General features: G+C 52.3%; 1 protein-coding gene across 9 annotated transcripts in view; it reads right to left on the reverse strand.

Moving 5' to 3' along the window:
- Positions 1-7,930: 7,930 nt before the first annotated feature.
- The window catches only part of CPA5 (carboxypeptidase A5), a 39,064-nt gene continuing 29,300 nt past the window's right edge, over positions 7,931-17,694 (reverse strand). For 7 of the 9 annotated variants that reach the window (XM_038556517.1, XM_038556512.1, XM_038556511.1 and 4 more), the window contains 8 exons: positions 17,336-17,434; positions 16,387-16,488; positions 15,095-15,196; positions 14,643-14,753; positions 14,099-14,189; positions 10,613-10,812; positions 10,247-10,331; positions 9,571-9,758 (listed from right to left, as the gene is read on the reverse strand). In XM_038556517.1, the coding sequence (XP_038412445.1) occupies positions 9,571-9,758; positions 10,247-10,331; positions 10,613-10,812; positions 14,099-14,189; positions 14,643-14,753; positions 15,095-15,196; positions 16,387-16,488; positions 17,336-17,434 (978 nt within the window). Of the gene's footprint in view, positions 9,759-10,246; positions 10,332-10,612; positions 10,813-14,098; positions 14,190-14,642; positions 14,754-15,094; positions 15,197-16,386; positions 16,489-17,335; positions 17,435-17,694 lie in introns of all 9 variants that reach the window. The other 2 variants (XM_038556514.1, XM_038556518.1) reach the window with 2 other exon arrangements.

Consider the following 17,694-nt stretch of genomic DNA (forward strand, 5'->3'; position numbering starts at 1 on the left):
TGTGCTCCGCCCTGGGATGATGCCCGAGACACACAGGTCCCTGATCTCAGCCAGCTCACGGTCTACTGGAGGAACGGCAGTGACCCACTGACTTGTGTTCTCTCAGCTCCTCCAGGAAGCTGACTCCAAGACAGGATGGGACGTGCAGGAGATTCTCGGGGGAGAACTGCCCCTGAAGGATACAGGAGAGGCAAGAGGAGGAGGCAGGAGGGACTTGCCACCAAGCTGCAGGTCTGACACCTGAGAAAGGAGAGGGTGAAGGAAGGGGAGAGGAGAGGAGAGGAGCAAGAAGAGATGGGGAAGGAGGGAGGAAGGAGAGGGAGGAGGCAGAGGGAGGAGAGCAGGGAGAGAGAGGCATTGGGCAGGAGAAGCTCAGACAGGAGCAGCTCTGAGAACATCTGGGCCAGGCCGACACGAAATCTTGGAGCCAGTGCTGCAGTGAGGGGAGCCCCGCACCCCCTGGGAAGGCCGGTGCCCAAGCTGTGTCATGCAGTCACTGGCTGGGCACGGCCTGGGGGATGTGTGGCCTCGTCACAGCCCTGTGGTGGGGCCACCAGTCGATTTGGCTCCCCAGTGACTTGTACACGACCTCAAAGGGCCCACGGACCGGTGCAGAAGACAGAGGTAACCAACTAACGAGTCAGTTCTCCAACGGGTCTTACAAGAAGCTGTCGCCCAGACAGGACTAGGTGAGCAGAAGGCTTGCTGGGGCTGCTTTCCTCACTGCAAGAGACCTGAGTGGCACGGGGGACGGAGGGCCCCAGGAGGGCCGCGGGCTCCCCGCCACCAGCCCATGCAGGAGGGTCCAGGGAAGACTTCACCACGAAGGGGACATTTGGCCTAGGTCTCAATGGCAGGATTCCACAAGGCAGAGGAAGGAATGGGGGTCATTACACTAGTCAGCGCTTGAACACAAACTCACGTTTGCTCCTCCTTCGTGTGTCTCCCCAGTGAAACTCTAAGTTTCCTCAGACCAGGAACTGTCCTCAGTCATCCTTCATATCCTCCCTCAACTCTTAGTCCCCTGCAGTGTTCTCAAGCTTTCAGATCTGTGCTTCAGCAAGGGAAAAGGTTCTGTAGGAAAGGTTCCTTCAGTCTGCATTATGAAAACAATATTCTTTTTGTATTTCTAAATCTAGAGCTGTCCTGTAAGTCTGACTCTGTTTCACGCACACCACACACATTCGGGGGTGTTGGCTAATTCTTTCTTGGGCCTTCTGTGAATTTCTTCCTGAAAAGATAAGCCCACTGGAGAAAGGGGCCGGGGGTGGGGTGGGGAGGGGGCACAGCCCCGCCAAGCAGGCCTCTGGAAGCCTCCAGCCAGCGATCTTGGCCAGCAAGGTGGCCAAGAGTCATGTAATCTATTTTCTTGCAAGGTTGGAAAAGATCGATTCAATGTTGCAAGCTAAAATTAGGGCCAACACTGACAGGAAGCTGAAAGCACAACAGGAGAGGACTTTGGGCCTCAGGTGGAGGCTAGGCCTAATTCCTGGGTCCCTCCAAAGCACCTCAGGAAGCTAAAAACTGCCTCTTGGTGAAGACCAACTTGCTAGAATGGAACCTGGGGCAGAAGGCCACAGCCCTGCCTTTCCACGGGGGCTCGTTTCCCATTGGTCCAAAGCAAGGGCAAAGATGAAGGCCATGAAGCAGAAAACTAGGAGTGTACCCAGAGCATCAAGACCTATTAGCACAAGAGAGAAGCCACCAGCCCGGCATCCAGATTCAAGAAAAGGTCACAGGCGAGAGGCCTGAAGGCAGACAGTGGAAGGCCTGCTGTAGCCACGTGGAGCAGGGTCCAGAGTCCCTCCCTCCTTCCCCTCTGAACAAGCCTAGATGCTGTATCACCTCTCAGGAAAGTCACCCCGTTCCCAGCCCAGGAATAAATTCCAAGGTTGTTTTAAGACAGTTGAGGAATCCCATTGTCTTTGGCAAGTGATTGATTTCGGAAGTAGGCATTTGACCCAGTTTGGCCAAGAAGAAGGGAAGGAAAGCCAGCAAGGAAGCTTCTAGAAAATGTTTCTCCACTCTTGAGAAGGAGACACCTTTCTTTGGGTGTCACCAAGTCTGTTACCCCAACTTTGAACTATATGTATGAAAGAATATAGGGGCAGCCCAGGTGGCTCAGTGGTTTAGCACCGCCTTCAGCCCAGGGCACGATCCTTGGAGACCCGGGATTGAGTCCCACGTAGGGCTCCCTGCATGGAGCCTGCTTCTCCCTCTGCCTGTGTCTCTGCCTCTCTCTCTCTCTATCTCTCATGAATAAATAAATAAAATATCTTTTTTAAAAAGAAAGAATATACATTTCCATTTTATTGACTGTAAAAAGCACTGAGGCTGTAAAAAGCATTCTAAGAGATGTACCTACTGAGCTTTTATTATTTTTTTAAGATTTTGTTTGTATATTTGAAATCTGAAAGCAGGTGAGTGAGGGGAGGAGCAGGAGAGGGACAAGCAGACTCTGTGCCGAGTGTAGGGCTGGATGTGAGGCTTCATCCCACGACCCCTGAGATCATGACCTGAGCCAAAATCAAGAGTCAGATGCCCAACTGACTGAGTCACCCAGGCTCACTAAGCTTTTAAAGTGCTTGTGTTGTCAGAAGACAGTACAATTTTAGCCTAGGGGAGACTTTATGTGAAATGGAAAAAGGCATCCTTCTCCCTCTGGGCGGACATCGTCCCTCATCCTCTCAGCAGAATGCTTTTGTGCAGTGCACACACTGGACGACTATCCGTAGCAACCTTGTTGCCAGAGAGTGTCCAAACATGGTAAACAGAAGCTCTAAGCCAATCCTTAACGATCCCCAAACTAAAGCCTAGAAGTTAAAAAGGCAGGAGATTCAGTCCATGCCCCTATCAGGGATCAGAGGAGGACAGTGAACGAGGGCTGTCCTCGCCGACAACACAAATCAGCACAGTCCAAATGGCCGGATGCAGTAGCTGGATGAGTGTTCAGCTGTTCTCACTTTGGCAAATGTGTTTAAGGCTGTCTGGGGCACAGTCGTGTATATGGGAGGAGAAGCCCGTGAGCCTCTGGGCAGCTCGGTGGGGGACTGTAAGGGACATCGCGAGCGATCTCACTTCCCGCCGGCAGCCTCCTCCTGATAGCAGCACCTCCGCCCTTCCCTAGGGCCAGGCTTCGCAGCTCCGAGGCCAGGTGATTCAGGTGGGTCTAGTCACCACACCCCACCCCAGCTAACTCCATCTCTGCCCCCTCGAGCTGTATCAAGTTGGCTTTCTGTCACCTGTGCCTGAAGAGAGTCCACAGCTAACACAGAGACATCCTCCAGCTACGGAAGAGGGCGGGACGGGAGGGGCTGCGGTCCACGAGCACGCGGCCACCGGCCCGGTATGGTTCAGGCAGCTCCACCGCACGGCCCGGACCATCACGGATGATCTCTGTGGCCCCTTCTGGCTGTGACACATTGTGATTCCAGGACATTCGTTGTTTTCACCCCCAAACAAATCACAGCCCTGGTGACGGGTCTGGGCAGGGTAGAGAGAGGCCTTCCAGGTGTGTGGGCAGATCCGAGGAGAGCCCCGGGGGCCCTGGGGCGCGGGTGGAGGGGCTGGGGGTCGAGGCCCACGGGGGCGGCGGTGGGAGGCGGCGGACCTCGGGGGCTCCTTCGTGGGAGGCTGGGCGCAGGAGGCTCCGAGCTTTGCTTCCTCCCTGGGAGCCCGGCAGCAGCCGTTTGCGTTGAGGCTTGCGGCCGGGGCAGGGCGGCGGAATGGGCAAGCTGCAGAGAGAAGCCTCCCGCGGGTCTGCAGGTGTCAGGTCGGAGCCCAAATCTCAGACAGAGACTCGGAAGAGAGAAGACCTAAGCAGGAAAGTCCCATCACTAAGAGGGGGAATGGGGGGGGGCGCGTGGGAACGGAGGGCCAAGGGGAGTGAAGGCTGGGCGGGAGGCCTGGGGGTCTCCACAGAGGGACACCAGCCACCTCCCGAAGCCGGGGTCAGGCCGAAGCGCTTTACTTTCTATATCGCACTGCCCTCCTGCAGCCCCGAGGAAAGTTCTGTGAAATGCCACCCCGCAGTCTCAGCTGTGCTTTGGGGGGAGTCGAGGCAGGCGACGAGGGGCGCGAGGAGGAGGAGGAGCCGAGGGCTTGGTCGGGGACAGCGAGCGGCCAGCTGCGGCCGGGCCGGGCCACAGGCCGGGAGCCACGAGCCGAAAGAACGGATTTGCAGACACGTTATCATTCCCCACGACTGTCCCCAATACTTGGGGAGGGAGGACACTCGAAGGCCCAACGGGTTACAGTTGTCCTTCAGGACACCCCCGTTGCCAGAAGAGCATGACTTGACCCCCGCAGCCCCCAAAGTGGAGATGGGTATGACTGGGCCGGGTGTGAGGCGCTCGCTGGATCCCCTCGGCCCGCACTAAGCGGCTCTCGGGCCTTCTTATTTTTTCCGCAGAAGCTTTTTTCAATTTAATTTTACGTTTTCGGTAAAGTCATTTTCTCTCTGGGGCCGGCGGAGGTGGAGGGCGGCGCGGGGCCGGGCGGGGGCCGCTGACGGCCGGGCAGGCTCCCGGGCCACTCGCTGGCCCCCGGCCATTCGCCCGTCCCTCGGGCCTCTGCCGCCGCCTGCCCTCACACAGGACTCTTTCACGTTCCAAACTGCCTGCCTGGTTTGTTTTTTTAAGAAAGCAATAACCGCAACACATTCACTGTGGCTCTTTATAGCTTTCCATATGTATAATCACTCTCTCTCTCTCTTCAGTTTTTCCAATGTTTTTTTCTTTTAAATAAATGCTCATAAATTTTACTGGTGAAAACGATGAAAAAACATACCTAAAAAGAGCAGTTTGTTGGAAGGGGAAAGAAGAAGGAAAAAAAAAAGAACACCAAGCAGAATGTAGAAAAACTGAACTCCTGTTTAGCATTATATACCTAAGAAATGGAAAAAAAAGTTTGGATTTTGTGAAAAAAGAGATTATTCTGTAATATCTCCGAAATTTGCATGTTTGACTCTTCAGCTTTTATTTGATACACTTCAACCGCTCCAGCCCTCACCTCCCTGGGCCTGCTGAGGAGAACCCTCAGTCATAGGAGGAAGACTCCTGCCTTTAGTCTTCTCTCAGCCATTACGTTCATCTAGGGCCTCACAGGAGTCCAGTGATCCAGAGACCCCCAGTGTCCATAACTGTAAGATGAGAGAGGTTGGACTAGGAGCTTTTATTTATTTATTTTTAAAGATTTTATTTACTTATTCATAAGAGACACACACAGAGAGAGGCAGAGACATTGGGAGAGACGTAGGCATCAGGGAGCCCAATGCAGGACCTGATCCCAGGACGCAGGGGCCACACCCTGAGCTGAAGGTAGATGCTCAACCGCTGAGCGGCGTCCCAGGCTTCGCAAGACTAGAAGTTTTTAAAGGACCCTGGAAAGTTCTATGGCTTAATCCTTAAGTCAGTCACTTGATTAACTAGAACCAAGAAATGGATTCGGAGGCCCCTTCAGATCTGCTCCCCCTTCAGGGAGGCTGCAGCAGACCGCTGGCCATCTTTCCAATATCCATTCTCCCCGTTCTCCTTCCCAACAGAACTCTCATTTTACTGGCAGCAGCAGTGTGCTCAGCTAGAGCGGTTGTCCAGCTTCCCTTGCAGCTGAGCATGGCCACCTGACGCAGCCCAGCCAATAAAGTGTAAGTTGAAGGCCACGGATGGTCCAACTCCGCTTCAGCTGCCGCCTCACATTTTTTGCGCCTGCCATTCCTGCCTGGAATTCGGTCACACGATGGGGTGGAAATGACAGCAGAGTGGCAAAACAGAGCAGGCCAGAGAGGCCTGGGTCCCCATTACATCAAAGAGTCACATTCAGGGACGCCTGGGTGGCTCAGTCGGGTAAGCGTCTGCCTTCAGCTCACGTTGTGATCTCAGGGTCCTGGGATGGGGCCCCACATTAGGCTCCCTGCTCAGCCGGGAGTCAACTTCTCTCTCTCCCTGCCCCTCCCCACGGCTTGTGCTCCCTCCCTCTGTCAAAAAAATAAAATCTTAAAAAAAAAAAAAAGTCACAATCAGCCAGGTGGGCTGATCCGCCCACCTCAGGTGACTTGTGACATGAAAAAAATAAAAGCCTGATCCATTAAGCCACAGTAAGGTGGGTTTCTATCACCTGATGGTAAACCTAGTACTAATCTGTACAAGGCCCAGGAGGAGAAACACTCAACAAATACTTAGTACCTGACAGGAACTGAGTGAGGCTGGATAACCCAAACGTGGTCCCTACTCTCACAGAGCAGCCAACGTAGGGGCCGACACAAAGGAGCAAAGAAGTCAATTAATTATTATCATTGTAATCTCAGAAAAGAGAATAATAGATCCACTTCTAATGGGTGGTCCTAGAAGGATCGGTAAGAAAATTACATTGAAGGGAAAAATTTAAGAAGTGAGCCATATGGAGGAATGAGTGAGAGGAGAGAATGTTCCAGAAAGAAGGAACAGCACATGCAAAGGCTTCCAGTGGGGAAGGGACTGAGAGGAAGCCCATGAGGAAGGGGTTCCGGCAAAGTGGAAGAGGTCTGCAGGGGCCAGCCAGGCAGCACCTTTGGCGGAGTGTGGGAGGGGAATATTTTAAGTCATTGAAGGATTTTTATTTATTATTAAAGATTTTATTTATTCATGAGAGACAGAGAGAGAGGCAGAGACACAGGCAGAGGGAGAAGCAGGCTCCCTGCAGGGAACTCGATGTGAAACTCGATCCCAGGACCCCAGGATCACAACCTGAGCCAAAGGCAGATGCTCAACCGCTGAGCCACCCAGGCATCCCATTATTGAAGGATTTTTAAAGAGAAAATTTCAAAAAAAAAAAAAAAAAGAGAGAGAGAGAGAAAATTTCCTTTCAAAAAGACCCCCTTCTGTAAAGCAGCTTCAGCTCCAACTTTTGTGAGTCTATTGGTTGCACACAAGTCTTGCCAACATAGCTGTAAGAGGAAGTTCCTGGCCCCGGTCCTAAGGGGTTCTGGGCATGACTCAGGTCCCAGGACTGCCACTCAGTAGTGGGTGCCCCTTAGCTACTATCCTGAGCCTGAGCTTCTTCATCAGAAAATCGAGACAGTAAGAATCCTACTTGGAGCTGTGAGGAGGCAATGTTTTGAACCCTGTAATGCACTTGGAACCATGCCCGGCACATAGTAAGTGCTAGAAAAGCTTATTATTTTCATTGTTGTTACTGAGAAAATCATCAGAGTCCAGTACTCCTGACCCTAGGGCAGTGCCTCTCAGTGTGGCATTAGCATCACCTGGGGCCCATCCCCAGAGATTCAGATTCAGTAGGCCTGAGAATTTGGTTTTCCAGAATTTGTATTGCTGCCGGTAGTCTACAGACCACGCTGCTTTAAGCTTGGGCCAAGGCAGCCTCTTGGGAACAGCTTGGAGAAGGATGGCCAGCTCCCCACTGTTGTAACCACCTTCAGCCCTAATGGATAATGGCAAAGAGTGACTCTGAGCCCCAACTTCCCCAAGAAGACTCGAATATATTCTCCTGGGAGGCAGGAGAGCAGGTGGTTCTCAGCCTTCAGGGGACCTCAGAACTCCTGGAGCAGATGGTAAAAATACAGATTTGGGGGGGTACACCCCAGAGATTGTTTCAGTCTAGGAACAGAACCCAACGATCTTCACATTAAATGACTCTCCATGGACTGCACATGTGGCCGCAGGTCACACTTGGACAAATGGCAACGTAGTGGTTTGGGAGTCAGACAAACCCAAGTTCAAATCTACCTCAACCACTTCCCATTCGTGTGGCCTTGCGTGGCCTGTAAAACCTCTCCAGATCATGAGCATGCTTTCCTCATCAGAAATACAAGCTTATTAATACTGGTAATATCCTCCCCAAGAGGATGAAGTGAAAATATTTGCGCAGAGGGTACAAAAGTTATAATCACAGACTCAAGTATGCAAAGGTATAACTTGCTTTATTTATCTATAGCTTATACGAATTCAGCCCATGGCCTTGTATTTCCACTAATAGAGAAAACTTGAGCTTGGAAATTCTAGCTTGTTCAAATCACTTCCAGCTCAAAAACAATTCCGCCTCTTTTGAGGAACTGCAGCCCAAACTGGCACGCTCTCCTCCTCCCTTGTTGGCTCTGCCCCTGGAGGAGATCTGGGCTCTTCAGGTGTTCATTACCTCAGTGACTTCCTCAGGCATCCTCATGGCACAGCTGGTCGTAGGCACAGGTATCCCCTGGCCACTGTGCCACCATGGCCACTGACGGCATAGCCCCTGGGTTCAGCCTTCTTGCCTCTACCCCAGACCTCCTCACCATGTCTTTGCTTAGCGCTCTCGACAGCTGTGCTGCTCGGATGTGCCCAGCACTATGGGTACCCCCACAGGTACACTTTTATCACCTATCTAGACCCCTTACTTAGCCATCCTCAGTCTGCTGCTCAGCTGCCACACTGGACATGGGCCTTACTTATGAGATTTTTCATCACTGCCGATCCCCGCCTTCCACTGAGTCGACCTCTGTCTTCTTTTACAGGTTGGGTAGAAAGGGAGACTTGTTCTTATTTCACCCTGCTTTCTTCCATATCCTATATGTGATTTATAGTAAAACCCTGTGCCATGTGTCCTCAGGGACCAAATCACAGGTCCCACAATTCTTTTCTTTTGCAACAGAAACAACAAAAGTCTGGCCCTTGTGAATGAAAGTCTTGTTTTCTGCCTCAGACTGACACAAACCCATGTGGCTTCTTCAGAGTACCTGCCTCCCCCTGAGGGCAGGACAAATAGGCCCACCATCCCTGCTCCCCAAAGGTGGAGGAAGACAAAAGCTATAAGGAGCTTCCGGATGCAGTGGAGGGCACCTCATTTGTATCTCAAAATATCATCCCCTTCTCTCCTTTAAATAGAGTCCTTACTTAGTAAATGCCTGCCCTGGACTAACTGCTCGGTGCCTGACAACCATGGTGACTATGGGTAAAGGAGAAAGAGGACTCCTCTTCCTGGATGTGTGATGCTTTGCTGTGCTGCCACTGACTGGCTGTGACTCTGCCCCCGAGACCAGGGGAGACTGGGAGGGTGCTCAGTCTTCCCTTAGAGGATGAATGGGATCTTCTAAATGGGAGCCACTGAAATGTGCCCCTGCCTGTCTACACAGTATGGGAAATGAAACAGGAAGTGGACGAAGTCGCCGGTCTGTACCCACCTATCCCTCATGGTGCCAGAAACGCCACCACTGGAGACCCAATCCTTTTGCTCAAACATTGTCCCCTCCAGGATCATCTTAGAGTATAAACACCAAGGGGACAATGTGTCTATGTGTCTCAGCTCCCGGAGACTGAGTTATCTGTTCTGGGCCTGGAGAACATTGCAGGAGGAAGAAATACGAGGTCTGCTAGCCCCCTCAGCCTCCTGAATTCCTGAGGTGTGAAGAGGCATTTCAAGCTGCCCAAAGGCATCGGTGGCCAGCACCAGAGGCCGCCAAGCCTGTTCAAACTCGTATTTATTTGCTAAGGGGCCAGGGTGAGTGTGTGGGGAAGAGGATATACAACTTGGGCTTCAGGAGGAGCCTCTCAGGCCTGGGGGTAGGAAATGAATGCTCCCGCTCTGCCCTCAGTGCTGTTGCTAGTAGGGGTGATTCAGGGTGTGCTCCATGATTGTCCGAAGCGCCAGCCACGTCTCCTGGGCCGTGGGGATGATCTGAGAGGCCGGCAGCAGGAAGCCGTAGCGCCCCGTGTCCCGGAGCTCGAAGGTGAAGGAGTACTTGATGCCATTGTCATAGGCCCAGTCGACGGTGATCCCGCTGGCCATGTCTGGATATAAAAGGGCAAAGAAATGCCCCCCAGAGGAAGAACAGAGTGTGGGCCTAAAGTGCAGAGGCATCCTGAGCAGAAACTAGCCCTGGGGGCCAAACCCCAACCCACCCCAGACAACAACAAGCTTCCGGACCGAGCGTCAACCTGGGCCACACCCTGTCTACCCTCCCCTTGCTCTGCCCCCGGCCAAAAAGAAAGCTCCTCAAGGCCTCCACACTGGAGATCTTCTCCTTCAAGGGACATCACAATAAGCCAGACACTGGGAGCTGGACATTAATGGATGCTGCAGAGAAATAGCTGCCGGTTTCTGGGTACCACTGCTCATCCCTCTATTCAGATGTGGAAACCAGCTCTGACCCAGCCCGGTTAGATCTCCGGCACTGCCCTGTGGCCAGCCAGCTCTGATGGTCAGCACAGAGCCTGTACCTCCTGACCCCAGGTGGGGGTGACACCTACAGCAGCGGCCAGGGGGGAGGCACACTCACAGAGGGTGGTGCTGATGCTGCCATAAATGTACTCGATCCCGTGGACTTGATACAGGGCCTGCACTGCGTCCTTGGCAAGATTGTACTGCGAGATTACATCCAGATGTGAGGCTGGGGCTCCCCACACTCCCACACCCTCACCAACTGCTGAGAAATAAGAACTTAGGAGTCCTGGAAGTTGAATGAGTCCATGGGAAGGGAGCACAGTGGCTCTGGCATTGAATTTGACCACATGTGAGAACAACAAGCTCTCCCCCTCCTCCCTACCACACGGTCAACAGGCCCAGATCCTTGTTTCAGAGTGAGGGCCTGAACCTCTGGGGGTCTGCCTGATGCCTCCTCCAAACCCCAGGCAGCCAGTCTCACCAACTCCTTCTGGTTTGGAACAGGCTCCAGTGAGTGCCCATAAGGGTACATGAGCATCTGAGAGTAGCTGTGAATGGAGATCAGAGCCTTGATGTTCCCATGGGCAGTGATGAAGTCCACAATGGCAGCCACCTCCGGCTCCGACTGAGCAGAGGGCCCATGATAAGTCTCTGAGCAGGGGTTGTTATTAGAACCATTTCCTGGAAGAAAAAGAAAAGCACTCAGAGGTTTCAAATTCCCGGGTTTGGGAAAGACACTTAATGCTCACAAAATAGCCAGGTATTCTTCGAGATTTCCCAGCCTCCTTTGCAGCTTGGTCGAGGCCATGTGACTGCTTCTGACCAACGAGAATGTGAGCAGTAACGATGTGTCACTTTTCATTTGAGGATGTTAAGAGCAGGCATGACTTCCCCACAGTCTCTTCTGTCTCTGTGGTTGGAAGCAAAAAACTCTAGGTGGAGGAATCTTTGGAAGAAAGCTGCCAAGGAAAGTTACCTACCCACATGGGACTTCATGTATGAGAAAAATAAACTTTTACTGCATGGAGCCACTGAGATTTGGATGGGTATTTATCACTACTGCATCCTCTAGTCCAATACATCAGAGGAGTGCAGCCACACCATGATTCAGCAACTCTGTGGGCCTTGTAGAGAGCCCACAGACTCTCGACTTGTCCTTTGCTTAAGTCTTGACCCATTCCATAGAAAAGGACTGCTTCAGTGGCTGCCTTCAGAGGAAACGCTAGGTCTCCACCCTTGGCTTCCTCTACAAGCGGCGACCCCTCTGAGCTGACCCTTCTCTGCTGACCGTTCACTGCCAGGCAGAAGGCGTGGGTCAGTTGAGCGCTCAGACTTAGTATCTGCTCAGGATTTGCCACAACCATGGCCCCAGGAGCAACATGGACTCGGGGCCAGAAAAAGAGCAAACAGATCCTCATAGCTGCTTGAGGCTGGCCTGAGAGCCACAGATGTAAAGAGCCTTTGACAATTCTTGGGGACCTCAGTTTAGGGACAGGAGCTGAGCTTCTATGTTGTTCACAAATTTAATTTGTTCCCATCTCCTGGATTCTTTGCTCTCCATCTCTTTTCTTCCTCTCACCCTCCTCTTCTGTCTTCTTCCCCTCCCCAAGGGCCATGTCATGGAGGGCTGGGCTGTGGGCTGGTCAAGATTTGTGGGTTAGCAACACATTTGGAAAGAACCATCACAGTTTCTCCTCTCCCTCCTCCTCCCTGAAATGACTGCACACAAGCCCGATGCAGAGGTCAGGGATCACCCCAACTTCTGAATCCTCTTGAGGATGCCAGAGCACCCACCCCAGACCCGCGAGGCAGCGCGTGGCCAGATTGCTGAGGAGCTGGCCCAGGGACCGGCTGAGATGCTGCGCTAGGGTTGCAGCAAACCAGTCCTCCCCGAGAGTGCAGGTAAGGGCAGCATGAGTGGGAGGGATGGTCTACAGATTACTCATTATGCAGCAATTAAATTAAGGCAATGATAAAACCATAAACAAAATCTTCCTGCCTGAGTCACCAACCCAGACACACACTATTTCTGTCCACCGGCAGGCCCAGAGGCAGTTCTGTCACCGGGCAGTACATCCCTCCTTGGTCTGCAGGTCCCTCCTGGAGTGAGGACCCTGCTTAGAAGGGGATGTGCCTGCAGGAAGCAAGGGTGAGGACCAGCCCCACAGGCTGGACAGTAGCCCTGTTTGTTGTGTCTGCCGGGAGCTTCTGCACCTGCTCCACTTGATGAATGACAAACAGCAACAGATGAGCAGAGCAGGGGAGGCTGAGAGCTTTGTCTGCGTTTGCAGCCCACGCATGGAGAGCGGTTCCCCTGCCAACAACCAGGTGGCTTTGCCCAAATATGGAGAAACACTTCAGGCCATTAGTTCTGGTTTGAGCTAAGCAGCATAAACTAATCTTCCCCTGACCAAATGGGAATTAGCTGCCTGCCTCTCTCTGACGTTCACAGTCCAAGTCCTCTGAGCCTGCCTGTGTCACAAGTACCTGCTAATGGATTCATTAGCTATTTATTTTTCCTCCTCTGAAAATGTAATTTGTAGCAAAGGGAAATCTCTGGAAGGACATGGTAAATTATTAAAAACAGTAATCTTTGGGTAGGGGGATTATGGGAGGTTTTAGTCCCCTCTGGGCTTTTTTCCCCCATATATTTTGTTGTTGTTGTTACATTGTGTATATACTGATTCCCCCACTCCACCCCCACCCCCATGGTGAAACACACACAAGTTATTTTCTTTGAGAGATCATTTGCCTTTCCCTAGCTGGTCTATCTTGGGGGTCCACAGGTACTCGCTTCAACCAGTTCTGAGGGGCCCACGTGAATGCCCATATGAGGCAAGTGTCTGGTCATCTGGAGGTGAGAATGTCTGTTTTTACACAGCTGTGTTCCCTTGCACAAGCAGCAACACACACAGTGCCAGATTCTCAGACAACCCCCACATCACAAGCTAAGAGCCTCCCTCCGGATGCTTCAGATGCTTATTTTTCAATGAGAACAGACTGAAAGAAGCCAGATTTTCAAAGTGATGGGCAGATCTAGAATGTTCCATCTCATTAGTTTAGCCACCCATCTCTGAATCAGCTTTTCAACAGCAATGGCACCTTCTCCTGCAGAGTCAAACTTTACGCAGTATACCAGGTGCTGCATCCAGAGCCTGAAGGCTGTACCCTTGCAACCTGTCTTGGCTAGACCCAGCATCCCACCATCAAATGACTGCATTCCTCATGGTCTCTAGGCTTTCTGGAGGCCTCAGTTCCCCCATCTAGTACCTAGGCCCCTGGCATGGTAAGGGAGATCATTGGGAAGAACACTGGAGGAACTTGGGAGGAAGCTGTCCACCTCTGCCCAGAACAACAGGACCCTGCAGATCTGCAGCAGCTCGTCAGCCCAGGATTAATTACAAAGCAACTGGGAAAACACAGACACACACATACACAGCAGCCTCAAGTCAGTGTTGATGATAAGAAATTGGCTTATTCTATATTAAAACTATTGGTCTGCCTCCCCAAAGGGCAAATTTCTGGTCGTGGCTCTCAGGAAATGAGTTTGGAGGCATTTTCTTTTGGTGGGCTCCCTATTAGGAAGGGCTAGAAAGATTCCGGGGGCCTATTTAAACTCTGAGTCCCGAACAACTAGCAAGACCATCTTGTACCTCTTGAAGGTACAACCTGAAGGCTATCTGCCATATTTAGGACTCGACCCTTACAGTTAGTTCTATTCAGGGAGCTGTTTCCCGTGTTTCCCACCAAGCTGGAGCCTATGCATACATTTACCACACGTGGGCCACCTCTCCTGTATCACATGGCCCATCTGAAGCACGTGCTTGCCTGTCCCCAGCCATGACTCACTTGCATTACCTAACTACACTGCCTCCCAAATTATGTGTCCACATAACATGACTGTGGGAGATGTGCCAAGGATCAAGGCCTTTTCCAGCCCACCCCCAGGTCCAGCAGACTGCCATACCTCCAAAGCCCGACTTCCAGTTCCTGTTAAGATCCACACCAATGCAGAAGACTCCAGGTCGAGTAGACTTGTTCTTCCGCCACAGGCGGTTCTGAAAAAAACCCAGGGCAGGTGACATTCACCCCCTTTCCCAAGGGCGGGAGCCTCTGACATCCTGTCCTAGGAAGGCGGGTCTGGTGGGACAGAGAAGGCAAAGGGGAAGGACTCTCTAGGGCAGGATGGGGCTGGCATAAGGCTAGGTCAGGACTGCGGATCAGCTCATGGCTAAAGCCAGGATGTGGGGAGAGGCCTGCGGACAGGCACAGGTTGCCAACAGTGGTCTTCCCAGGCAGCAGGGCAAGGGTGGAAAGGCAAGAGCCAGAGCTGCAGGATCAGGGTTACCTGTCTGCCTTCGAGAGACCCTCCCTCCACCTGGAGCCCCTGAGGGGCCGGTCCCCAGGGAACCTCAGTCCAGCTTTCCAAAGCTGCAGTTACCTTTCCTGCATCCCCCTAGAGCTGACCCTGACCCCTGACCCCTGACCCTCTCCTTCCCAAGTGCCCTCACCATGCTGTGGGTAAATGCAAACCCATCAGGGTTGGTGACAATCTCCATGAAGATGTCCATGGCATTCAGTATGTTTGTCAGGGTGTGGTCTTTGCCATATTCATTGACAATCTGCAAGCAAGGGCAGAGTGGGTACAGGCAGAGAGATGGTAGGCACTGCTGCGCTCTCCTCTAAGGCGGGTCAGGACATTTGCACAGACAGTGGCTGCAGGCAGGGGTGGCATCAGGCCATCAGATACATTCTTTGTGCAGAATTAAAGGCTTGGACAACTGGAAGGCAGAGGATAGATGTGGGCACTATGCTGCAAAAGGGCAGAGCACATGGCAGCTATTCCAAAGGACAGGAGGGTAGAGAGCCCCTGAGTCTAAACAAGTATAATTTTTCAACTGGAGGCACCCTAAAATAGTCAAGTAGTCCCCACCCCTGCTCCACCCCCATCATTGGTGCTGACCTTCTTGGCTGTCCAGATGCCAGTGGCATGGGTGATCCACTCCCGGGAGTGGATTCCGGTGTCGATCCAGATGGCCCGGCGCTGAGAACCTCCAGTGCTGAACTGGGTAAAAGCACCAGGTCCCAAACAAGTTGGAACTGAGACAGCTTACAGGGCTGTCCCTGGGCTCCCAGAAGGAGGCCCCAGGTGTATCCTCACTGCCTGGAGTGGCCTTACGCACCCAAGAGGGGGACTGTGTGTGCAGGTACTTATGCACAAGTCCACCAAGTGCACATGTGTGGGACCCTGGTGACACAGTGGTACAAGTGCACGTGGAGAGCCCAGTGATCCAGCTAGAAGCATGAAGCTTCCCAGACTTGAAGGGTTTCTCAAACTTTAAAGGGCACATGAATCCCCCAGGATCTTACTAAAATGCAGATTCTCAGTCAGCAGGTCTGGGGAGGGGTCTGTGGTTGGGCATTTCTAACAAGCTCCTGGAGATGCCGCTGAGGCACCAGGACCACACTTTGAAAGGTCTTACACAACATTAAAGAGAGAACACCGACAGCCCCTGGGGGAAGTCAAAGCAGGGACTGGGGAGGTCAGTCCCAAGTGAGAGGTGGATGCTTGACCCTTTGGAAGAACCCTCCAGGGCATTGTTGAGAGCGACAGCACTTGTCTCTCTGAGAACTGGATGTCACGTCCCCTGTGCAGTCCACACTCCTGAGCGCCCTTCAGGGCACATTCTAAGAATTGTTTCCCAGTTGGTTCCATGCTCCTACCTATCCTGCCTCATTCACGACCAAGGGCATCGCTGCTGTCAAGTTTGACCCAACTCTGTTTCCAGTGGCCCCTGTGAAGGGCTGGGGGTGTCTCCCCACAGACTCAGGCCTATCTGTGGGGCTGCCTGAGCCAGATGACCTCAGTCATTTGTAAATGAGGCCTCTATTTACCTCTCTTCCCATTTAACAGATGAAGAAACCGAGGGAACGGAGAGAATGTCAGCTCCCCCACATTCACATCCCAACTGCCACCTTGCAGTTCCGTCTCCTTAGCAACCCTCCCACCTACTTCCTGACCCAAGACACGCCAGGTCATCATACTGTCACCTGTCCCTATCTATGAGGGTGGGTCCCTGAATGTCACAACCCCAGAGCTGTGGGTCACCTCAGGGCAGGAGTATACTGAGTATACCCGTAACATCTTCTCTGTCCCTAAAACTCCCAGCCAGCCACGGCCCCACACAAGTTCAATCTTATGCCAGAAGCTCTCACTGTAGAGTCTAGTGGTCAACACTGCCAGCTTTTATTTACCTTCAGAACAAGAATGGACCGATTTTCAAAGCTGTGGCCAATCCGAATTTTTGAGACAATATCTGAATGCTCAGTTACAAAGTTGTCAATCCAGCTATATATCTGACAGGAATGAAGTTTATCGGACAGGCAGTTAGGCAGGGAGAGGCAAACACCAAGGGTCTCCCCCGCCCCAGGTACCCCCCTTCCCTCCTGAATGCTTTCCCACCTCCCTTGAGGATCTAGAAGAGCCCAGATGGAGAAGTGCACAAATCAAAGATACCCACCAGGCCTAAGGCAATGGGCTGCTGTCAGCCTGGATTCGCAGGCAACTCAGCACACGCAGAGCTAAGCCCTTGCACATACTCACCTGCTCAGTCCCCAGGGTCAGCCTGCAAGGCTCTCTCGGGGTGGAAGTCTCTCTTGCTTCCATTCTCTTGGCCCAGTCAGGCCATTTGACAGACCCCACAGATCCTGCAGTGCTTTTCAGTCTTCTCGGCCCTTTTAGACTCTAAGCCCTTTGAAGGCAGGGTTATTTGTCTCCGATACCAATAAATACTGACAGGCCATATTAATCTTCTCCCTTTCTCTTTCAGTGGATATAACTGAATTACCAAATATATGGGGGAACATGGATCTTCTCTTATAGGCCATGTGAAACTGGGAGAATAATGATGATGATAACATAGTGGACCATATCAATATTACCACGTCCTTTACATGAAAGTGGGACCTATGCTTTGAGTTTCTTTCTGGACTGGATGTGTCTATGTTCTCCTTTATAAACAAGTCACAATCAGTCATGCCTCCTCTAGCTGCCTGTAACTGTTATCAAGAATTCTCTCCAACTGAAGCAACTCTGTTCTCTCTCCCACAGACCTCGGAGTCTTTCATGAGTCTCTGCCTGAGTCTGGAGACCCTGAGAGCCCAGAGGGATGATGGAGCCCAGAGTCTGACTGGGGAGACCTACCTCCTCCAGAGTGTGGTAAGAGGAGTAGCTGAAGCTACTGGTGCTGCGCTCCAACCGGCGGGACCTCGCCATGGCTTCTCTCTCCTTGTCCAGCAGCACCTAGGAAATAAGAGCACATACTGGAAAGGAAGGGGAGGACTAGGCCAGGCGTGCCTCCTTAGAGCCCTGCTTCAGCTGGCTGTGCACAAAGACAGCACCGACACAGGTGAATGAGCCACCAGAGTGTGAACTGCACAACAGGAGGTGATACAGTTGCTGGGTGATTCCGTGTGGCAAGCCGATATTCACGCCACCATTTCCCCAATGAGCATGGGGTGAGGAGTCCAGAGAGCTGTGTTCCACATCTGCCACCAATTTGC

This window comes from Canis lupus, chromosome 14 (genome assembly GCF_011100685.1).
Source record: "Canis lupus familiaris isolate Mischka breed German Shepherd chromosome 14, alternate assembly UU_Cfam_GSD_1.0, whole genome shotgun sequence".
Lineage (NCBI taxonomy): Eukaryota > Metazoa > Chordata > Mammalia > Carnivora > Canidae > Canis > Canis lupus.